We start from the raw sequence: 23,723 nt of genomic DNA, 5'->3' as shown, positions 1-23,723 counted from the left end.
AATGGAAACTAAACAAGAGAAGGAAACTAAATGGAAACTAAACAGTAGATGGAAACTAAACAAGAGAAGGAAACTAAATGGAAACTAAACAGTAGATGGAAACTAAACAAGAGAAGGAAATTAAATGGAAACTAAACAGTAGATGGAAACTAAACAAGAGAAGGAAACTAAATGGAAACTAAACAGTAGATGGAAACTAAACAAGAGAAGGAAACTAAATGGAAACTAAACAAGAGAAGGAAACTAAATGGAAACTAAACAAGAGAAGGAAACTAAATGGAAACTAAACAAGAGAAGGAAACTAAATGGAAACTAAACAAGAGAAGGAAACTAAATGGAAACTAAACAGGTGCGTGGTCAGACTAGAGAGATGGAGGGTTGGCACTCGCGGTGACAGAGACAGGAAATCACAAACCACTCTTAACCTGTTCCTAGGCCATCTTCGCATGTGTGTGTGATTGTGGTAGCAGTGACACATTCTCCTTATTGCTCCTGCTCTCACCGGAATGACAACAGTGCTGTTCACGGTTAAATATTTCTTACAACACAGATACAGGAACCAGCCCCTCGAGTCCAACGCATCTCTACACTTCTATATGGATGATTTGCATGTATCCTCACACACACACACACACACACACACACCCTACAGTGTTTCTGTCTTGTGATGTACCCCTGCATCTCTCTCTCTCTGTCTCTGTCTGTCTCTCTCTCTCTAAACAGGAGATGGAAACTAAACAGTAGATGGAAACTAAACAGGAGATGGAAACTAAATGTATTTATAATATATTACAATTATAATATTTATAATTCATGCATTATGTATTTATAAACACTTGGATAATGAACTTCTTTCAATAAAGCGTTTTGAATTCTCTACTGGTCACAAAAGCTCTGACGAAGGCCGTGAGGCCGATACGTAACGCTTATTAAAGATCAGTGATACTATCAAGAGCAGTGTGCGGTTTCCTTTTTCCTGCATTCTCTACTGGTTGAAATTAAATCTCTCATTTGATTAAATACTACACCTATCATTTGTTTTTTACACTGCTGATACTCGCTGTTTATTATCTATGCATAGTCACTTTACAAATGACCTCGAATAACCTGTGCCCCCCGCACATTGACTCGGTACCGGTACCCCCTGTATATAGCATTGTTATTGTTGTGTAATTTTCTTATGTTATTTTTTATTTTTTATTTTTTTTAACTTTCGTTTATTTAGTAAATATTTTCTTAACTCTATTTCTTGAACTGCATTGTTGCTTATTATTTTATTGAACCTTTATTTAACTAGGCAAGTCAGTTAAAAACCAATTCATATTTTCACGGTAAGGTAGACTACATCTGTTGTATTCGGGAGCATGTGACAAATAAAGTTTAATTTAATTTATCAGATCAATGCAGATGAAGGAAACGAGATATTGAGATGAACCGTTTTTTTAGAGTATTTACATGATACATAGGAAGTGTAGTGTACTTTTTTTTCAAATTCTATTTCTCTATATATGAATTAGAAATCAGCCTTTAACTAGTTAAAACATGTTTATAGTCTATTGCATAGTTACAATGTGTAACCATTGATGTTCCAGGACCAAGACTGGTAAACACTGTTGAAGTGTATAATTGTAATACATCCATGCAGACACAGCATCATTCAAATACTGGAGTTTGATACTCTTGGTATTGTATATGACTGACAAATAATCTCAAAGACATTCCTACCTAAACTGCACCTTTATTTGCCAATGTAGAGTTCATGATAAGTGAATATATTAAATGTACAGGCTACAATGTGGGGACCTCGTGCATGGTAATAACTACATGTAATTACGACTTGCATCCTTGGCACAAAGTTATATTATATTCTACTCAATCCATAGGCTTCATTAAATGTCACTCACACTGTTTTGAATTGGATACAACAGGCTATGATAGCTGAGGTTCATAGCTAGGTTCTGAACTAATATGTATACCAAACGTTTTAGGGTTCATACACAGATCGGCTAGATAGCTAGCTACACATCCATGGGCATACAGGTATTTGTATCCTCCACTGCACAATAAGCAAGAACATGGTTAGCTTGCTACGTTACTTCAGCTGCATTGCACGGCAAATATCAGCAATGCAAGCTAGATTCTTTACATTCACTGTTTCCCAAGACGACAGCCTGGTTTGCTGGTTTTCTTAGGAGTCCCTAAAACATTAAACAACCAGAATTACCATTTCAAACTCATGTCACACAACCCATAAAGCTAACCAGCTAGCTGGCTAATGTTAACTACTCAGCTAGCTTGCTAAATAGCGATTTTCGTCGATTAACATTACGAAAAAAAAATATATGCATAATCTTTTGTCTCTACATTAACTAAGATATTCCTCTCAACTGTATATTTTTTTACATGATTTGTTATGATGTTATAATCACTCACATTTGTATCCGTCCTAGTATTTTTGTCCGCCATCTTTGATGAAGAAAGTCTCCTACCTTGGGTCGCATTGCGTCAAATTCGTCATGGAAACCACTCGATATGATTGGTCATCGCTCAGCGGTCGCCGCTGGTGATTTGCATAAAGTTGGGAAACGTTGACCTTAGTCGCTTCCTCCGCGCCGCCCAACGGTCTCTCGTCCTCTCCGCGTTCCTTCAATTGAAAATGAATAAGAAGTAGTGTTTCACCGCGCGGCACCGCGTGAAATAGTGTACACTAGGGCAGTCTGTGTCGCTTCCTGGTTCTGCTGGCCACAAAGTGACAGTCAGTGAGTCGGAAGAATAGCAGTTCACTCTCGGAAGCAAAGGTAAGGGGCATTTCCTTTATCATATTGGAAAGTTAAATTGCGGGTGAAACGACTGGCTACTTTCAGTGCAATAAACGAGATGTCGACACAACCGACAAAATGTTTGTCTGAGTTGCGAGAATAGATATGTAGGCTAGCTACCGGGAATCGGCTACGGACATCTACTCAAAGTCCATAGAGAAATCACAACCGCGGCAGGTGTGAGTGCGTGTCTTATCGCACTGTGGGTCGCCTACTGCCTATGTCCGCGCGTAAAGCATGTTTTATTTGGTCAAAATGTACCACAAATACAAAGTAGTAACATGCCTTTGGACTACCCTGTAAATTGACTGTATAAAGGAGTGCGGTTAAATAAATAGAAGCGGTCAGCATAGAGAAACTAGGAAAGACGTTTGAGGGAGATTCCGTTCACTGAAAGCGCCACACGCACACACACGCGTGACCTCGAAGAAATAGAGAATTAAATTACTTTAATCCTCTATTGCCCTTTCTACCACAACATATGTTTGTCCTTGTTCCAGAAAGCCCACCAGATTCTGAACGTATTCAGAACCCTTCACTTTTCCCACATTTTATTACCTTACAACCGTATTCTAAAATTGATTAAATATATGTTTCCTTCAATGAACGCACAATACCCCATAATGACAAAGCGAAAACAGTTTTTTAGACAAAACTGAAATACCTGATTTACATAAGTATTCAGACCCTCTGCGATGAGACACGAAATTGAGCTCCGTTGACATGTTTCTGTCTATATAAGGTCCCACAGTTGACAGAGCATGTCAGAGCAAAATCCAAGCCATGAGGGGAAGGGTACCAAAACATTTATTGGGGACCTTCGAAGCTGCTGAACACAGTGGCTTCCATCATTCTTAAATGGAAGAAGTTTGGAACCACCAAGACTCTTCATAGATCCGGCCGCCCGGCCAAACTGAACAATCAGGGGAGAAGGGCCTTGGTCAGTGAGGTGACCAAGACCCCGATGTTCACTCTGTAAGTTAGCTTGACGTGCTAGAAATTAATAGAAACAAGTTACTAAAATAAATGTTTTATCTTTGACCTCTGTGGAGATAGGAGAAGCTTTTAAGACAACCATCTCTGCAGCACTCCACCAATCAGGCCTTTATGGTAGAGTGGCCAGACGGAAACCACTCCTCAGTTAAAGGCACATGACAGCCCGCTGGGAGTTTGCCAAAAGGTTCCTAAAAGACCCAAGAAGACTTGAGGCTGTAATCGCTGCCAAAGGTGCTTCAACAAAGTACTGAGTAAAGGGGTCTGTATACTTATGTAAATTAGATTTCATTTAAAAAATATATAAATTAGCAATAATAATTTGTTATTATGGGGTTTTGTTGTGTGTAAATTTGAGGGGGTAGGGGAACAATTTAATACATTTTAGAACAATGCTGTAATGTAACAAAATGTAGAAAAAGTCAAGGGGTCTGAATACTTTCCGAATGCAGTGTATTGTATTTAAAGCCAACAGGATGTTCCATTCCCCTGAAAACAAACTAAAAGGATCTACACACACACACACACACACTGTCACGCATGAGTAGGTCAGCATGCAGTACAGTGTATTCTCAGAGGGACTGATTAACTTTGTTTCAGACGCACCTGTTGTGTGTTTGTTGATGTGTGTGTGTGTGGGGGGGGGGGTATGAATGAATGACATTTGGCAACCCGGGATTGATTGAAACATTAAAAAAAACATATATTTTTTAAATGTATTACCCTTATTTTACCATGTAAGTTGACTGAGAACACATTCTCATTGACAGCAACAACCTGGGGGAATAGTTACATCGGAGAGGGGATGAATGAGCCTATTGTAAACTGTGGATGATTAGGTGACTGTGATGGTATGAGGGACAGATTGGGAATTTAGCCAGGACACCGGGGTTAACACCCCTACTCTTACGATAAGTGCCATGGGATCTTTAGTGACCACAGAGAGTCAGGACACCCGTTTAACATCCCATCCGAAAGACGGCACCCTACACGGGCAATGTCCCCAATCACTGCCCTGGGGCATTGGGATATTTATTGGTGTTCTGTGCAGTGCGCACCGCATGAGGAGAAATCAATACATAATAATAAATATGGTTATCCAAGGAATAATAATTTCCCTAGAGCAGTAAAAATATATATTTTTTAAAATGCATCCAGAAAAATGAAACCAAGTTTGAACAACGTCTGGCACAAAGTGTGAGACAGCCCTACATTCAATCTATATACAAGCGTACCATTTGCTATATAGGAGCTAAAATATTTGTGTCATTTAATTATAGGTCGTCTTTTTTTCTTATTTATTCCAGGCTTTATAAAAAATAAAAAATAAAATCAGCTAATGTAAATACACGATAGACACAAACATTTCAGTTTCCTCTCGTTGCTCAGCCGCTTAATGCCAGAGTATTCAGACCCGTTGACTTTTTCCATATTTTGTTACGTTACAGCTTTAATCTAAAATGGATTAAAATAATATACATATTTTTTTAATATCCTGATCCATACCCCAAAAATGACAAAGCAAAAACACGTTTTCAGACATGTTTGCAAATTTAAAAAATAATAATGATAACTGAAATATCACATTTGCATAATTATTCAGACCTTTTACTCAGTACTTTGTTGAAGCACCTTTGGCAGCGATTACAGCCTTGAGTCTTCTTGTGTATGACGCTACAAGCTTAGCACACCTGTATTTGGGGAGTTTCTCCCATTCTTCTCTGCAGATCCTCTCAAGCCACTCCTGTGTTGTCTTGGCTGTGTGCTTAGGGTCATTGTCCTGATGGAAGGTGAACCTTCGCCCCAGTCTGAGGTCCTGAGCGCTCTGGAGTAGGTTTTCATCAAGGATCTCTCTGTACTTTGCTCCGTTCATCTTTCCCTCGATCCTGACTAGTCTCCCAGTCCCTACCGCTGAAAAACATCCCCACAGCATGATGCTGCCACCACCATGCTTCACCGTAGGGATGGAGCCAGGTTTCCTTCAGACGTGACACTTGGCATTCAGGCCAAAGAGTTCAATCTTGGTTTCATCAGACCAGAGAATCTTGATTCTCATGGTCTGAGAGTCCTTTAGGTGCCTTTTGGCAAACTCCCAGCGGGCTGTCATGTGCCTTTTACTGAGGAGTGGCTTCCGTCTGGCCACTCTACCATTAAGGCCTGATTGGAGGAGGGGCTTCTATCCACTCTACCATAAATGTCTGATTGGTGGAGTGCTGCAGAGATGGTTGTCCTTCTGGAAGTTTCTCCCATCTCCACACAGGAACTCTGGAGCTCTGTCAGAGTGACCATCAGGTTCTTGGTCACCTCACTGACCAAGGCCCTTCTCCCCCGATTTCTCAGTTTGACCGGGCGGCCAGATCTAGGAAGAGTCTTGGTGGTTCCAAACTTCTTCCGTTTAACAATGATGGAGGCCACTGTGTTCTTGGTGAACTTCAATGCTGCAGACATTTTTTGTTCTGTGCCTCGACACAATCCTGTCTTGGAGCTCTACGGACAATTCCTTCGACCTCATGGCTTGGTTTTTTCTCTGACATGCACTGTCAACTGTGGGACCTTTTTATATAGACATGCGTGTGCCTTTCCAAATCATGTCCAATCAATTAAATGTACCACAGGTGGAACTCTAATCAAATTGTAGAAACATCTCAAGGATGATCAATGGAAACAGGATGCACCTGAGCTCAATTTTCAGTACATTTTATTAAATTTGCAAACATTTCTAAAAAACAACGTGGACAAAGTCAAGGGGTCTGAAAACTGTCCAAAGGCGGTGCTTTATAAAGGAGGGTAAAGGATTTATTTATCTAGTGAGAAAAGAGAGAGGACTTCTACCATTATCAGATCACTTCAAAGCTAATATCATAACCTACCAAAGGGCAAAGTACCTGGGGTTGTTTTTTAATCAGATTAAACACCTTCATATAGTAGCATTTTTACAATATGCTTGTATTCTATTCTATTCTCCTCTCCGGTCCGGGTGGGTCCAGTCAGTATTCGATGGCAGAGTGGAGGGAGTGGGCGGGTCCAAGATGAGTGCTGACACGCTATTGGAGGAGACACTGATCAAGCGGTCTCAGCAGAAGAGGTTAACATCGCCGCTGAACTACAAGGAGAGAGTGTTCGTCCTCACCAAGACCAAGCTCACATACTATGAGTTCAGAGCTGAGGTGAGACTGGCAGACACATACCGTTCCCTGTACGATGGAGGCATGCTGTATGGACTGGGCCCATATCTGGGACCATATCCTTTAGGTCTCCAGTCTGACTGGGCCCATATCCTTTAGGTCTACTGTCTGACTGGGCCCATTTCCTGTTAGTCAAACTAGTTTATTTCCCATTACTTTTCTACATATGTAGTGTTTTTGACCCATTTGATAACTTGTGTGAATGTTACCAGGTGTGGCTATACACAAACCTCACTGTGTCCTTCTGTCTCTCTCCTGTCCAATACCTCACTGTGTTCTGTTCTTCTGTCTCTCTCCTGTCCAATACCTCACTGTGTTCTTCTGTCTCTCTCCTGTCCAATACCTCACTGTGTCCTTCTGTCTCTCTCCTGTCCAAAACCTCACTCTGTCCTTCTGTCTCTCTCCTGTCCAAAACCTCACTGTGTTCTTCTGTCTCTCTCCTGTCCAAAACCTCACTGTGTTCTGTCCTTCTGTCTCACTCCTGTCCAAAACCTCATCGTGTCCTTCTGTCTCTCTCCTGTCCAAAACCTCACTGTGTTCTTCTGTCTCTCTCCTGTCCAATACCTCACTGTGTCCTTCTGTCTCTCTCCTGTCCAAAACCTCACTGTGTCCTTCTGTCCTGTCCAATACCTCACCGTGTCCTTCTGTCTCTCTCCTGTCCAAAACCTCACTGTGTCCTTCTGTCTCTGTCCTGTCCAATACCTCACTGTGTCCTTCTGTCTCTCTCCTGTCCAAAACCTCACTGTGTCCTTCTGTCTCTGTCCTGTCCAATACCTCACTGTGTCCTGTCTCTCTTCTGTCCAAAACCTCACTGTTCTTCTGTCTCTCTCCTGTCTAATACCTCACTGTGTTCTGTCCTTCTGTCTCTCTCCTGTCCAAAACCTCACTGTGTCCTTCTGTCTCTGTCCTGTCCAATACCTCACTGTGTTCTGTCCTTCTGTCTCTCTCCTGTCCAAAACCTCACTGTGTACTTCTGTCTCTCTCCTGTCCAAAACCTCACTGTGTTCTGTCTCTCTCCTGTCCAATACCTCACTGTGTTCTTCTGTCTCTCTCCTGTCCAATACCTCACTGTGTCCTTCTGTCTCTCTCCTGTCCAAAACCTCACTGTGTTCTGTCCTTCTGTCTCTCTCCTGTCCAAAACCTCACTGTGTTCTGTCCTTCTGTCTCTCTCCTGTCCAAAACCTCACTGTGTTCTGTCCTTCTGTCTCTCTCCTGTCCAATACCTCACTGTGTCCTTCTGTCTCTCTCCTGTCCAAAACCTCACTGTGTTCTTCTGTCTCTCTCCTGTCCAAAACCTCACTGTGTTCTGTCCTTCTGTCTCTCTCCTGTCCAATACCTCACTGTGTTCTGTCCTTCTGTCTCTCTCCTGTCCAATACCTCACTGTGTCCTTCTGTCTCTCTCCTGTCCAATACCTCACTGTGTTCTGTCCTTCTGTCTCTCTCCTGTCCAAAACCTCACTGTGTCCTTCTGTCTCTCTCCTGTCCAAAACCTCACTGTGTCCTTCTGTCTCTCTCCTGTCCAAAACCTCACTGTGTTCTTCTGTCTCTCTCCTGTCCAATACCTCACTGTGTCCTTCTGTCTCTCTCCTGTCCAAAACCTCACTGTGTTCTTCTGTCTCTCTCCTGTCCAATACCTCACTGTGTCTTTCTGTCTCTCTCCTGTCCAATACCTCACTGTGTCCTTCTGTCTCTCTTCTGTCCAATACCTCACTGTGTTCTTCTGTCTCTCTCCTGTCCAAAACCTCACTGTGTCCTTCTGTCTCTCTCCTGTCCAATACCTCACTGTGTTCTTCTGTCTCTCTCCTGTCCAATACCTCACTGTGTTCTGTCCTTCTGTCTCTCTCCTGTCCAAAACCTCACGGTGTTCTTCTGTCTCTCTCCTGTCCAAAACCTCACTGTGTCCTTCTGTCTCTCTCCTGTCCAATACCTCACTGTGTCCTTCTGTCTCTCTCCTGTCCAAAACCTCACTGTGTTCTTCTGTCTCTCTCCTGTCCAATACCTCACCGTGTCCTTCTGTCTCTCTCCTGTCCAATACCTCGCTGTGTCCTTCTGTCTCTCTCCTGTCCAATACCTCGCTGTGTCCTTCTGTCTCTCTCCTGTCCAATACCTCACTGTGTTCTTCTGTCTCTCTCCTGTCCAAAACCTCACTGTGTCCTTCTGTCTCTCTCCTGTCCAATACCTCACTGTGTTCTTCTTTCTCTCTCCTGTCCAATACCTCACTGTGTCCTTCTGTCTCTCTCCTGTCCAATACCTCACTGTGTCCTTCTGTCTCTCTCCTGTCCAAAACCTCACTGTGTTCTGTCTCTCTGTCTCTCTCCTGTCCAAAACCTCACTGTGTTCTTCTGTCTCTCTCCTGTCCAAAACCTCAACGTGTTCTTCTGTCTCTCTCCTGTCCAATACCTCCCTGTGTTCGGTCTCTCTGTCTCTCTCCTGTCCAAAACCTCACTGTGTTCTGTCTCTCTGTCTCTCTCCTGTCCAATACCTCACTGTGTACTTCTGTCTCTCTCCTGTCCAAAACCACACTGTGTTCTTCTGTCTCTCTCCTGTCCAAAACCTCACCGTGTACTTCTGTCTCTCTCCTGTCCAAAACCACACTGTGTCCTTCTGTCTCTCTCCTGTCCAAAACCTCACTGTGTTCTGTCTCTCTGTCTCTCTCCTGTCCAATACCTCACTGTGTCCTTCTGTCTCTCTCCTGTCCAATACCTCACTGTGTTCTTCTGTCTCTCTCCTGTCCAAAACCTCACTGTGTTCTGTCCTTCTGTCTCTGTCCTGTCCAATACCTCACTGTGTCCTTCTGTCTCTCTCCTGTCCAATACCTCACTGTGTCTTTCTGTCTCTCTCCTGTCCAATACCTCACTGTGTTCTTCTCTCTCTCCTGTCCAAAACCTCACTGTGTTCTGTCCTTCTGTCTCTCTCCTGTCCAAAACCTCACTGTGTCCTTCTGTCTCTCTCCTGTCCAATACCTCACTGTGTCCTTCTGTCTCTCTCCTGTCCAAAACCTCACTGTATTCTGTCCTTCTGTCTCTCTCCTGTCCAAAACCTCACTGTGTTCTTCTGTCTCTCTCCTGTCCAATACCTCACTGTGTCCTTCTGTCTCTCTCCTGTCCAATACCTCACTGTGTCCTTCTGTCTCTCTCCTGTCCAATACCTCACTGTGTCCTTCTGTCTCTCTCCTGTCCAATACCTCAATGTGTCCTTCTGTCTCTCTCCTGTCCAATACCTCACTGTGTCCTTCTGTCTCTGTCCTGTCCAATACCTCACTGTGTCCTTCTGTCTCTCTCCTGTCCAAAACCTCACTGTGTTCTTCTGTCTCTCTCCTGTCCAATACCTCACTGTGTTCTTCTGTCTCTCTGTCCTGTCCAATACCTCACTGTGTTCTGTCCTTCTGTTTCTCTCCTGTCCAAAACCTCACTGTGTCCTTCTGTCTCTCTCCTGTCCAAAACCTCACTGTGTTCTTCTGTCTCTCTCCTGTCCAATACCTCACTGTGTCCTTCTGTCTCTCTCCTGTCCAATACCTCACTGTGTCTTTCTGTCTCTCTCCTGTCCAATACCTCACTGTGTTCTTCTGTCTCTCTCCTGTCCAAAACCTCACTGTGTCCTTCTGTCTCTCTCCTGTCCAAAACCTCACTGTTTTCTTCTGTCTCTCTCCTGTCCAATACCTCACCGTGTTCTTCTGTCTCTCTCCTGTCCAAAACCTCACTGTGTTCTTCTGTCTCTCTCCTGTCCAATACCTCACTGTGTCCTTCTGTCTCTCTCCTGTCCAATACCTCACTGTGTCCTTCTGTCTCCTGTCCAAAACCTCACTGTGTCCTTCTGTCTCTCTCCTGTCCAAAACCTCACTGTGTTCTGTCCTTCTGTCTCTCTCCTGTCCAAAACCTCACTGTGTTCTGTCCTTCTGTCTCTCTCCTGTCCAAAACCTCACTGTGTTCTGTCCTTCTGTCTCTCTCCTGTCCAAAACCTCACTGTGTTCTGTCCTTCTGTCTCTCTCCTGTCCAATACCTCACTGTGTCCTTCTGTCTCTCTCCTGTCCAAAACCTCACTGTGTTCTTCTGTCTCTCTCCTGTCCAAAACCTCACTGTGTTCTGTCCTTCTGTCTCTCTCCTGTCCAATACCTCACTGTGTTCTGTCCTTCTGTCTCTCTCCTGTCCAATACCTCACTGTGTCCTTCTGTCTCTCTCCTGTCCAATACCTCACTGTGTTCTGTCCTTCTGTCTCTCTCCTGTCCAAAACCTCACTGTGTCCTTCTGTCTCTCTCCTGTCCAAAACCTCACTGTGTCCTTCTGTCTCTCTCCTGTCCAAAACCTCACTGTGTTCTTCTGTCTCTCTCCTGTCCAATACCTCACTGTGTCCTTCTGTCTCTCTCCTGTCCAAAACCTCACTGTGTTCTTCTGTCTCTCTCCTGTCCAATACCTCACTGTGTCTTTCTGTCTCTCTCCTGTCCAATACCTCACTGTGTCCTTCTGTCTCTCTTCTGTCCAATACCTCACTGTGTTCTTCTGTCTCTCTCCTGTCCAAAACCTCACTGTGTTCTTCTGTCTCTCTCCTGTCCAAAACCTCACTGTGTCCTTCTGTCTCTCTCCTGTCCAATACCTCACTGTGTTCTGTCCTTCTGTCTCTCTCCTGTCCAAAACCTCACTGTGTTCTGTCCTTCTGTTTCTCTCCTGTCCAAAACCTCACGGTGTTCTTCTGTCTCTCTCCTGTCCAAAACCTCACTGTGTCCTTCTGTCTCTCTCCTGTCCAATACCTCACTGTGTCCTTCTGTCTCTCTCCTGTCCAAAACCTCACTGTGTTCTTCTGTCTCTCTCCTGTCCAATACCTCACCGTGTCCTTCTGTCTCTCTCCTGTCCAATACCTCGCTGTGTCCTTCTGTCTCTCTCCTGTCCAATACCTCGCTGTGTCCTTCTGTCTCTCTCCTGTCCAATACCTCACTGTGTTCTTCTGTCTCTCTCCTGTCCAAAACCTCACTGTGTCCTTCTGTCTCTCTCCTGTCCAATACCTCACTGTGTTCTTCTTTCTCTCTCCTGTCCAATACCTCACTGTGTCCTTCTGTCTCTCTCCTGTCCAAAACCTCACTGTGTTCTGTCTCTCTGTCTCTCTCCTGTCCAAAACCTCACTGTGTTCTTCTGTCTCTCTCCTGTCCAAAACCTCACCGTGTTCTTCTGTCTCTCTCCTGTCCAATACCTCCCTGTGTTCGGTCTCTCTGTCTCTCTCCTGTCCAAAACCTCACTGTGTTCTGTCTCTCTGTCTCTCTCCTGTCCAATACCTCACTGTGTACTTCTGTCTCTCTCCTGTCCAAAACCACACTGTGTTCTTCTGTCTCTCTCCTGTCCAAAACCTCACCGTGTACTTCTGTCTCTCTCCTGTCCAAAACCACACTGTGTCCTTCTGTCTCTCTCCTGTCCAAAACCTCACTGTGTTCTGTCTCTCTGTCTCTCTCCTGTCCAATACCTCACTGTGTCCTTCTGTCTCTCTCCTGTCCAATACCTCACTGTGTTCTTCTGTCTCTCTCCTGTCCAAAACCTCACTGTGTTCTGTCCTTCTGTCTCTGTCCTGTCCAATACCTCACTGTGTCCTTCTGTCTCTCTCCTGTCCAATACCTCACTGTGTCTTTCTGTCTCTCTCCTGTCCAATACCTCACTGTGTTCTTCTCTCTCTCCTGTCCAAAACCTCACTGTGTTCTGTCCTTCTGTCTCTCTCCTGTCCAAAACCTCACTGTGTCCTTCTGTCTCTCTCCTGTCCAATACCTCACTGTGTCCTTCTGTCTCTCTCCTGTCCAAAACCTCACTGTATTCTGTCCTTCTGTCTCTCTCCTGTCCAAAACCTCACTGTGTTCTTCTGTCTCTCTCCTGTCCAATACCTCACTGTGTCCTTCTGTCTCTCTCCTGTCCAATACCTCACTGTGTCCTTCTGTCTCTCTCCTGTCCAATACCTCACTGTGTCCTTCTGTCTCTCTCCTGTCCAATACCTCAATGTGTCCTTCTGTCTCTCTCCTGTCCAATACCTCACTGTGTCCTTCTGTCTCTGTCCTGTCCAATACCTCACTGTGTCCTTCTGTCTCTCTCCTGTCCAAAACCTCACTGTGTTCTTCTGTCTCTCTCCTGTCCAATACCTCACTGTGTTCTTCTGTCTCTCTGTCCTGTCCAATACCTCACTGTGTTCTGTCCTTCTGTTTCTCTCCTGTCCAAAACCTCACTGTGTCCTTCTGTCTCTCTCCTGTCCAAAACCTCACTGTGTTCTTCTGTCTCTCTCCTGTCCAATACCTCACTGTGTCCTTCTGTCTCTCTCCTGTCCAATACCTCACTGTGTCTTTCTGTCTCTCTCCTGTCCAATACCTCACTGTGTTCTTCTGTCTCTCTCCTGTCCAAAACCTCACTGTGTCCTTCTGTCTCTCTCCTGTCCAAAACCTCACTGTTTTCTTCTGTCTCTCTCCTGTCCAATACCTCACCGTGTTCTTCTGTCTCTCTCCTGTCCAAAACCTCACTGTGTTCTTCTGTCTCTCTCCTGTCCAATACCTCACTGTGTCCTTCTGTCTCTCTCCTGTCCAATACCTCACTGTGTCCTTCTGTCTCTCTCCTGTCCAAAACCTCACTGTGTCCTTCTGTCTCTCTCCTGTCCAAAACCTCACTGTGTTCTGTCCTTCTGTCTCTCTCCTGTCCAAAACCTCACTGTGTTCTGTCCTTCTGTCTCTCTCCTGTCCAAAACCTCACTGTCTTCTGTCCTTCTGTCTCTCTCCTGTCCAAAACCTCACTGTGTCCTTCTGTCTCTCTCCTGTCCAATACCTCACTGTGTCCTTCTGTCTCTCTCCTGTCCAATACCTCACTGTGTCCTTCTGTCTCTCTCCTGTCCAAAACCTCACTGTGTCCTTCTGTCTCTCTCCTGTCCAAAACCTCACTGTCTTCTGTCCTTCTGTCTCTCTCCTGTCCAAAACCTCACTGTGTCCTTCTGTCTCTGTCTTGTCCAAAACCTCACTGTGTCCTTTTGTTTCTCTCCTGTCCAAAACCTCACTGTGTCCTTCTGTTTCTCTCCTGTCCAAAACCTCACTGTGTCCTTCTGTTTCTCTCCTGTCCAAAACCTCACTGTGTCCTTCTGTCTCTCTCCTGTCCAAAACCTCACTGTGTTCTGTCTCTCTGTCTCTCTTCTGTCCAATACCTCACTGTGTTCTGTCTCTCTGTTGGTTGTTCACAGAAGAAGTTTAAGAAGGGGTCCATCGACCTGCAGAAAGTCAGGTGTGTGGAGATCGTGAAGAATGACGGAGTCATACCCTGTCAGAACAAATACCCCTTCCAGGTGTGGTGTTACATATACAGCCAATATGATGTGTAGACCCCCCCCCCCTCCTACTAAGTGGTGTGTTAGTGTACAGTGTTAATTGTGGCCTCCCCCCCCCCCCCTCCTACTAAGTGGTGTGTTAGTGTACAGTGTTAATGGTGGCCTCTCCACCCCCCCCACCCCCCCCCCCCCCCTCCTACTAAGTGGTGTGTTAGTGTACAGTGTTAATGGTGGCCTCCCCCCCCCCCCCCCCCCTCCTACTAAGTGGTGTGTTAGTGTACAGTGTTAATGGTGGCCTCTCCCCCCCCCCCCCCCCTCCTACTAAGTGGTGTGTTAGTGTACAGTGTTAATGGTGGCCTCTCCCCCCCCCCCTCCTACTAAGTGGTGTGTTAGTGTACAGTGTTAATGGTGGCCTCTCCCCCCCCCCCCCCCCCTCCTACTAAGTGGTGTGTTAGTGTACAGTGTTAATGGTGGCCTCTCCCCCCCCCCCCCTCCTACTAAGCGGTGTTTTAGTGTACAGTGTCAATGGTGGCCTCTCCCCCCCCCCCCCCCCTCCTACTAAGTGGTGTGTTGGTGTACAGTGTTAATGTTGGCCTCTTCCCCCCCCCCCCCCCCCTCCTACTAAGTGGTGTGTTAGTGTACAGTGTTAATGGTGGCCTCTCCACCCCCCCCCCCCCCCCCCCCCTCCTACTAAGTGGTGTGTTAGTGTACAGTGTTAATTGTGGCCTCTCCCCCCCCCCTCCTAGTAAGTGGTGTGTTAGTGTACAGTGTTAATGGTGGCCTCTTCCCCCCCCCCCCCCCCCTCCTACTAAGTGGTGTGTTAGTGTACAGTGTTAATGGTGGCCCCCCCCCCCCCCCTCCTACTAAGTGGTGTGTTAGTGTACAGTGTTAATGGTGGCCTCCCCCCCCCCCCCTCCTACTAAGTGGTGTGTTAGTATATAGTGTTAATGGTGGCCTCTCCCCCCCCCCCCCCTCCTCCTAAGTGGTGTGTTAGTGTACAGTGTTAATGGTGGCCTCTCCCCCCCCCCCCCCCCCCCCGCTCCTACTAAGTGCTGTGTTAGTGTACAGTGTTAATGGTGGCCTCCCCCCCCCTCCTACTAAGTGGTGTGTTAGTGTACAGTGTTAATGGTGGCCTCTCCCCCCCACCCCCCCCCCCCCCCTCCTACTAAGTGGTGTGTTAGTGTACAGTGTTAATGGTGGCCTCTCTCCCCCCCCCCCCCCCCTCCTACTAAGTGGTGTGTTAGTGTACAGTGTCAATAGTGGCCTCTGCCCCCCCCCCCCCCCCCCTCCTACTAAGTGGTGTGTTAGTGGACAGTGTTAATGGTGGCCTCTCCCACCCCCCCCACCCCCCTCCTACTAAGTGGTGTGTTAGTGTACAGTGTTAATGGTGGCCTCTCCCCCCCCCCCCTCCTACTAAGTGGTGTGTTAGTGTACAGTGTTAATGGTGGCCTCTCCCCCCCCCCCCTCCTACTAAGTGGTGTGTTAGTGTACAGTGTTAATGGTGGCCTCTCCCCCCCCCCCCCCTCCTACTAAGTGGTGTGTTAGTGTTCAGTGTTAATGGTGGCCTCTCCCCCCCCCCCCCCTCCTACTAAGTGGTGTGTTAGTGTACAGTGTTAATGGAGGCCTCTCCCCCCCCCCCCCCTCCTACTAAGTGGTGTGTTAGTGTACAGTGTTAATGGAGGCCTCTCCCCCCCCCCCCCCCCCCTCCTACTAAGTGGTGTGTTAGTGTACAGTGTTAATGGTGGCCTCCCCCCCCTCCTACTAAGTGGTGTGTTAGTGTACAGTGTTAATGGTGGCCTCTCCCCCCCCCCCCCCCCTCCTACTAAGTGGTGTGTTAGTGTACAGTGTTAATGGTGGCCTCCCCCCCCCTCCTACTAAGTGGTGTGTTAGTGTACAGTGTTAATGGTGGCCTCTTCCCCCCCCCCCCCTCCTACTAAGTGGTGTGTTAGTGTACAGTGTTAATGGTGGCCTCTCCCCCCCCCCCCCCCCCCCCCCGCTCCTACTAAGTGCTGTGTTAGTGTACAGTGTTAATGGTGGCCTCTCCCCCCCCCCCCCCCCCCGCTCCTACTAAGTGGTGTGTTAGTGTACAGTGTTAATGGTGGCCTCTCCCCCCCCCCCCCCCCTCCTACTAAGTGGTGTGTTTGTGTACAGTGTTAATGGTGGCCTCCCCCCCCCTCCTACTAAGTGGTGTGTTAGTGTACAGTGTTAATGGTGGCCTCTCCCCCCCACCCCCCCCCCCCCCCCTCCTACTAAGTGGTGTGTTAGTGTACAGTGTTAATGGTGGCCTCTCTCCCCCCCCCCCCCCTCCTACTAAGTGGTGTGTTAGTGTACAGTGTCAATGGTGGCCTCTGCCCCCCCCCCCCCCCCCCTCCTACTAAGTGGTGTGTTAGTGGACAGTGTTAATGGTGGCCTCTCCCACCCCCCCCCACCCCCCTCCTACTAAGTGGTGTGTTAGTGTACAGTGTTAATGGTGGCCTCTCCCCCCCCCCCCTCCTACTAAGTGGTGTGTTAGTGTACAGTGTTAATGGAGGCCTCTCCCCCCCCCCCCCCTCCTACTAAGTGGTGTGTTAGTGTACAGTGTTAATGGTGGCCTCCCCCCCCCCCCCCCCCCCTCCTACTAAGTGGTGTGTTAGTGTACAGTGTTAATGGTGGCCTCTCCCCCCCCCCCCCCTCCTCCTAAGTGGTGTGTTAGTGTACAGTGTTAATGGTGGCCTCTCCCCCCCCCCCCTCCTACTAAGTGGTGTGTTAGTGTACAGTGTTAATGGTGGCCTCCCCCCCCCCCCCCCCCCCTCCTACTAAGTGGTGTGTTTGTGGACAGTGTTAATGGTGGCCTCTCCCCCCCCCCCCCCTCCTACTAAGTGGTGTGTTAGTGTACAGTGTTAATGGTGGCCTCCCCCCCCTCCTACTAAGTGGTGTGTTAGTGTACAGTGTTAATGGTGGCCTCTCCCCCCCCCCCCCCCCTCCTACTAAGTGGTGTGTTAGTGTACAGTGTTAATGGTGGCCTCCCCCCCCCTCCTACTAAGTGGTGTGTTAGTGTACAGTGTTAATGGTGGCCTCTTCCCCCCCCCCCCCTCCTACTAAGTGGTGTGTTAGTGTACAGTGTTAATGGTGGCCTCGCCCCCCCCCCCCCCCCCCCCCCGCTCCTACTAAGTGCTGTGTTAGTGTACAGTGTTAATGGTGGCCTCTCCCCCCCCCCCCCCCCCCGCTCCTACTAAGTGGTGTGTTAGTGTACAGTGTTAATGGTGGCCTCTCCCCCCCCCCCCCCCTCCTACTAAGTGGTGTGTTAGTGTACAGTGTTAATGGTGGCCTCCCCCCCCCTCCTACTAAGTGGTGTGTTAGTGTACAGTGTTAATGGTGGCCTCTCCCCCCCACCCCCCCCCCCCCCCCTCCTACTAAGTGGTGTGTTAGTGTACAGTGTTAATGGTGGCCTCTCTCCCCCCCCCCCCCCTCCTACTAAGTGGTGTGTTAGTGTACAGTGTCAATGGTGGCCTCTGCCCCCCCCCCCCCCCCCCCCTCCTACTAAGTGGTGTGTTAGTGGACAGTGTTAATGGTGGCCTCTCCCACCCCCCCCCACCCCCCTCCTACTAAGTGGTGTGTTAGTGTACAGTGTTAATGGTGGCCTCTCCCCCCCCCCCCCTCCTACTAAGTGGTGTGTTAGTGTACAGTGTTAATGGAGGCCTCTCCCCCCCCCCCCCCCTCCTACTAAGTGGTGTGTTAGTGTACAGTGTTAATGGTGGCCTCCCCCCCCCCCCCCCCCCCCTCCTACTAAGTGGTGTGTTAGTGTACAGTGTTAATGGTGGCCTCTCCCCCCCCCCCCCTCCTACTAAGTGGTGTGTTAGTGTACAGTGTTAATGGTGGCCTCTCCCCCCCCCCCCCTCCTACTAAGTGGTGTGTTAGTGTACAGTGTTAATGGTGGCCTCCCCCCCCCCCCCCCCCCCTCCTACTAAGTGGTGTGTTAGTGGACAGTGTTAATGGTGGCCTCTCCCCCCCCCCCCCCCTCCTACTAAGTGGTGTGTTAGTGTACAGTGTTAATGGTGGCCTCTCCCCCCCCCCCCCCTCCTACTAAGCGGTGTTTTAGTGTACAGTGTCAATGGTGGCCTCTCCCCCCCCCCCCCCCCCCTCCTACTAAGTGGTGTGTTGGTGTACAGTGTTAATGTTGGCCTCTTCCCCCCCCCCCCCCCCTCCTACTAAGTGGTGTGTTAGTGTACAGTGTTAATGGTGGCCTCTCCACCCCCCCCACCCCCCCCCCCTCCTACTAAGTGGTGTGTTAGTGTACAGTGTTAATTGTGGCCTCTCCCCCCCCCCTCCTAGTAAGTGGTGTGTTAGTGTACAGTGTTAATGGTGGCCTCTTCCCCCCCCCCCCCCCCTCCTACTAAGTGGTGTGTTAGTGTACAGTGTTAATGGTGGCCTCCCCCCCCCCCCCCCCTCCTACTAAGTGGTGTGTTAGTGTACAGTGTTAATGGTGGCCTCCCCCCCCCCTCCTACTAAGTGGTGTGTTAGTATACAGTGTTAATGGTGGCCTCTCCCCCCCCCCCCCCTCCTCCTAAGTGGTGTGTTAGTGTACAGTGTTAATGGTGGCCTCTCCCCCCCCCCCCCCCCCCGCTCCTACTAAGTGCTGTGTTAGTGTACAGTGTTAATGGTGGCCTCCCCCCCCCTCCTACTAAGTGGTGTGTTAGTGTACAGTGTTAATGGTGGCCTCTCCCCCCCACCCCCCCCCCCCCCTCCTACTAAGTGGTGTGTTAGTGTACAGTGTTAATGGTGGCCTCTCTCCCCCCCCCCCCCCTCCTACTAAGCGGTGTGTTAGTGTACAGTGTCAATAGTGGCCTCTGCCCCCCCCCCCCCCCCCTCCTACTAAGTGGTGTGTTAGTGGACAGTGTTAATGGTGGCCTCTCCCACCCCCCCCCACCCCCCTCCTACTAAGTGGTGTGTTAGTGTACAGTGTTAATGGTGGCCTCTCCCCCCCCCCCCCCTCCTACTAAGTGGTGTGTTAGTGTACAGTGTTAATGGAGGCCTCTCCCCCCCCCCCCCCCCCTCCTACTAAGTGGTGTGTTAGTGTACAGTGTTAATGGAGGCCTCTCCCCCCCCCCCCCCCTCCTACTAAGTGGTGTGTTAGTGTACAGTGTTAATGGTGGCCTCCCCCCCCCTCCTACTAAGTGGTGTGTTAGTGTACAGTGTTAATGGTGGCCTCTCCCCCCCCCCCCCCCCCTCCTACTAAGTGGTGTGTTAGTGTACAGTGTTAATGGTGGCCTCCCCCCCCCTCCTACTAAGTGGTGTGTTAGTGTACAGTGTTAATGGTGGCCTCTTCCCCCCCCCCCCTCCTACTAAGTGGTGTGTTAGTGTACAGTGTTAATGGTGGCCTCTCCCCCCCCCCCCCCCCCCCCGCTCCTACTAAGTGCTGTGTTAGTGTACAGTGTTAATGGTGGCCTCCCCCCCCCTCCTACTAAGTGGTGTGTTAGTGTACAGTGTTAATGGTGGCCTCTCCCCCCCACCCCCCCCCCCCCCCCTCCTACTAAGTGGTGTGTTAGTGTACAGTGTTAATGGTGGCCTCTCTCCCCCCCCCCCCCTCCTACTAAGTGGTGTGTTAGTGTACAGTGTCAATGGTGGCCTCTGCCCCCCCCCCCCCCCCCCTCCTACTAAGTGGTGTGTTAGTGGACAGTGTTAATGGTGGCCTCTCCCACCCCCCCCCACCCCCCTCCTACTAAGTGGTGTGTTAGTGTACAGTGTTAATGGTGGCCTCTCCCCCCCCCCCCTCCTACTAAGTGGTGTGTTAGTGTACAGTGTTAATGGAGGCCTCTCCCCCCCCCCCCCCCTCCTACTAAGTGGTGTGTTAGTGTACAGTGTTAATGGTGGCCTCCCCCCCCTCCTACTAAGTGGTGTGTTAGTGTACAGTGTTAATGGTGGCCTCCCCCCCCCCCCCCCCCCCCCCCCCCCTCCTACTGAGTGGTGTGTTAGTGTACAGTGTTAATGGTGGCCTCTCCCCCCCCCCCCCCCCCCCTCCTACTAAGTGGTGTGTTAGTGTACAGTGTTAATGGTGGCCTCTTCCCCCCCCCCCCCCTCCTACTAAGTGGTGTGTTAGTGTACAGTGTTAATGGTGGCCTCTTCCCCCCCCCCCCCCTCCTACTAAGTGGTGTGTTAGTGTACAGTGTTAATGGTGGCCTCCCCCCCTCCTACTAAGTGGTGTGTTAGTGTACAGTGTTAATGGTGGCCTCTCTCCCCCCCCCCCCCCCCCTCCCCAGGTGGTGTATGACACAAGCACTCTCTACGTATTTGCTCCCAGCTATGAGAGTAGGAGGATCTGGGTCCAGAACATTAAGGAAGGTCAGTGACTAGCCATTTTTTAAATGTATTTACATCATCTAGTTATTGTATCCTACGCTGTAAACTCTGTATCTGTTGTTGTCCCAGCATACAGATGTAGAATCTTTATTTGAGCCAGTTTTCTGCAGCAGGAAAATAATATGGATTATCATTAATCGACATTGTTTTGTAGGGGTTGATCGTTTTGTTTTTTTTGTTAGGGCAAAGCAAGTCTGCATTTTTAAAGTGGAAATCACAACGCTTTTAGAAACCTTTTTTAAACCTCGAATACTATACAAAGTTGTGCTGTGCAGGGAAAATGGTCAGCAACAAAAGAGCGATCAAATTAAGATACTACATCTGTAGCTAGGTGTATGTTGTTATATCAGGTATCTGATGAACCAGATGTTTTCTTCTTCTCTTGTGTGTTGATGTTTGGTGGTGGATGTAATTCCAGAGATAAGGGACAACTCTGTGATCGTTGCTAAGTTCCATCCTCAGTTCTGGATGGAGGGCGTGTGGCTGTGCTGTCGTCAGGCAGAGAAACTGGCCCCGGGCTGTGAGGAGTACAACCTGTTTGGAGACCGTAAGATCTATCCCCTTATCTAAAACGGTCTGTCTTCTCATTGCCAGAAGTATGTGGACACCCTTTCAAATGAGTGTCTTCGGCTATTTCAGTCGCACCCGTTGCTGACAGGAGTATAAAATCGAACACACAGCAATGCCATCTCCATAGACACAAACGTTGGCAGTAGCATACAGCATACAATGACGTTCTAGACGATTCTGTGACAACTTTGTGGTAACGGTTTGGGCAACGCCCTTTTCCTGTTTCAGCATGACAATGCCCCCGTGCACAAAGCCAGGTCCATACTTGAAAGGGTTTGTCGAGATCAGTGTTTAAGAACTTGACTGGCCTTCACAGAGCCCTGATCTCAACCTCATCGAACACCTTGCGTAACACTTTCCTACATTTTCCGCGCAGCAGGCCAGGTACTTCTATGCGTGCTCAGGTGAACGCGAGCCCTCAACGTTATCAGAGATGACAGACACACGTTCATTGCTCACATGGATCACTGCAAACAAAAAGACTTTGGAAAAAAAATGGAATTCTCCTAGTAAATGAGTGTTATGAAATAAACCAAAACTTGTTTCTCACAGGTGTAGCACATTGTGAACTCTGCAAACAACGTTTCCAGTCCGAAGATTGAGAACAGTGAATGACTGTATTTAAAAAGAAATCTGTCGTTCTGCCCCTGAACAAGGCAGTTACCCCACTGTTCCCCTGAACAAGGCAGTTACCCCACTGTTCCCCTGAACAAGGCAGTTACCCCACTGTTCCCCTGAACAAGGCAGTTACCCCACTGTTCCCCTGAACAAGGCAGTTAACCCACTGTTCCCCTGAACAAGGCACTTAACCCACTGTTCCCCTGAACAAGGCAGTTAACCCACTGTTCCCCTGAACAAGGCACTTAACCCACTGTTCCCCTGAACAAGGCAGTTAACCCACTGTTCCCCTGAACAAGGCAGTTAACCCACTGTTCCCCTGAACAAGGCAGTTACCCCACTGTTCCCCTGAACAAGGCAGTTAACCCACTGTTCCCCTGAACAAGGCAGTAAACCCACTGTTCCCCAGTAGGGCGTCATTGAAAATAACAATTTGTTCTTATCTGACTTGCCTGTTTTTAAATAAAGGTAAAATAAAATAAATGTGTGCTGCATCAAATTGCGGGCTTCCCAAATATGCAAAGGCCTACGAGCTTGTGATTTTTTTTTTAACAATCCAGGAGGTCATTTAGCAGGGCTCTGGCAGTGCACCTCCTTGCACAAAGGCGGTGGTAGCGGTCCTGCTGCTGGGTTGTTGCCCTCCTACGGCCTCCTCCACGTCTCCTGATGTACTGGCCTGTCTCCTGGTAGCGCCTCCATGCTCTGGACACTACGCTGACAGACACAGCAAACCTTCTTGCCACAGCTCGCATTGATGTGCCATCCTGGATGAACTGCACTACCTGAGCCACTTGTGTGGGTTGTAGACTCCGTCTCATGCTACCACTAGAGTGAGAGCACCGCCAACATTCAAAAGTGACCAAAACATCAGCCAGGAAGCATAGGAACTGAGAAGTGGTCTGTGGTCACCACCTGCAGAATCACTCCTTTATTGGGGGTGTCTTGCTAATTGCCTATAATTTTCACCTTTTGTCTATTCCATTTGCACAACAGCATTTGAAATGTATTGTCAATCAGTGTTGCTTCTTAAGTGGACAGTTTGATTTCACAGAAGTGTGATTGACTTGGAGTTACATTGTGTTGTTTAAGTGTTCCCTTTATTTTTTTGAGCAGTGTATATATATATAGCACGGCTTTCACTTTTTTCTGACCAAAAGCATTTGGGTTATGAGTCAACCTACATATCACTAATACACATATACACACACACACACACACACTCACTCACTCACACTCATGAGTACATGTTCTCTGTAGCTGTTGACTTTGAATAATGAAAGAACAATTCTCTTCCTCTTTTCAGTTTCGAGAAAACTTCTTCCTCCCATACCTGGAGAGGAGGTCACAGGAAGGGTAAGAACACTGTCTGTCTAGTTCCTCTGTCTCTGTCTCTCTGTCTCTCTCTCCCCCTCTCTCTCTCTACCATTTTCTCTTTACACTCTCTCTCTCTGTCTCTGTCTCACTCTCTCTCTCTGTCTCTCTCTGTCTCTGTCTCTCTCTCTCTCGCTCTGTCTCTCTCTCTCTCGCTCTGTCTCTCTCTCTCTCTCGCTCTGTCTCTCTCTCTCTCGCTCTGTCTCTCTCTCTCTCGCTCTGTCTCTCTCTCTCTCGCTCTGTCTCTCTCTCTCTCGCTCTGTCTCTCTCTCTCTCTCGCTCTGTCTCTCTCTCTCTCTCGCTCTGTCTCTCTCTCTCTCTCGCTCTGTCTCTCTCGCTCTCGCTCTCTCTCTCTCTCGCTCTCGCTCTGTCTCTCTCTCTCTCGCTCTGTCTCTCTCTCTCTCGCTCTGTCTCTCTCTCTCTCGCTCTGTCTCTCTCTCTCTCTCGCTCTGTCTCTCTCTCTCTCTCCGCTCTGTCTCTCTCTCTCCTCCTCGCTCTGTCCTCTCTCTCTCTCCTCGCTCTGTCTCTCTCTCTCTCTCGCTCTGTCTCTCTCTCTCTCTCG

At 48.5% G+C, this 23,723-nt stretch overlaps 1 protein-coding gene across 1 annotated transcript; it reads left to right on the top strand.

Moving 5' to 3' along the window:
* The first annotated feature begins 2,620 nt into the window (after positions 1-2,620).
* On the top strand, positions 2,621-23,606 carry LOC129835551 (tyrosine-protein kinase Tec-like). Its single transcript, XM_055901237.1, has 6 exons — positions 2,621-2,798; positions 6,800-6,979; positions 14,183-14,284; positions 20,503-20,584; positions 21,021-21,149; positions 23,094-23,606. Exons 2-6 carry the CDS (start codon positions 6,842-6,844, stop codon positions 23,162-23,164), a joined length of 522 nt encoding a protein of 173 aa, XP_055757212.1. The 5' UTR covers positions 2,621-2,798; positions 6,800-6,841; the 3' UTR covers positions 23,165-23,606.
* Positions 23,607-23,723: the final 117 nt, after the last annotated feature.

This window comes from Salvelinus fontinalis, chromosome 36 (genome assembly GCF_029448725.1).
Source record: "Salvelinus fontinalis isolate EN_2023a chromosome 36, ASM2944872v1, whole genome shotgun sequence".
NCBI lineage: Eukaryota > Metazoa > Chordata > Actinopteri > Salmoniformes > Salmonidae > Salvelinus > Salvelinus fontinalis.
This window is presented reverse-complemented; position numbering and strand designations above follow the sequence as displayed.

Excerpts from the sequence above, each read along its gene's own strand:
- LOC129835551 (XM_055901237.1), top strand. The coding sequence starts at position 6,842 with ATGAGTGCTGACACGCTATTGGAGGAGACACTGATCAAGCGGTCTCAG. Across the intron at positions 14,285-20,502 it reads AGAACAAATACCCCTTCCAG|GTGGTGTATGACACAAGCAC; the intron begins GTGTGGTGTTAC and ends CCCCCTCCCCAG. Across the intron at positions 20,585-21,020 it reads GGTCCAGAACATTAAGGAAG|AGATAAGGGACAACTCTGTG; the intron begins GTCAGTGACTAG and ends ATGTAATTCCAG.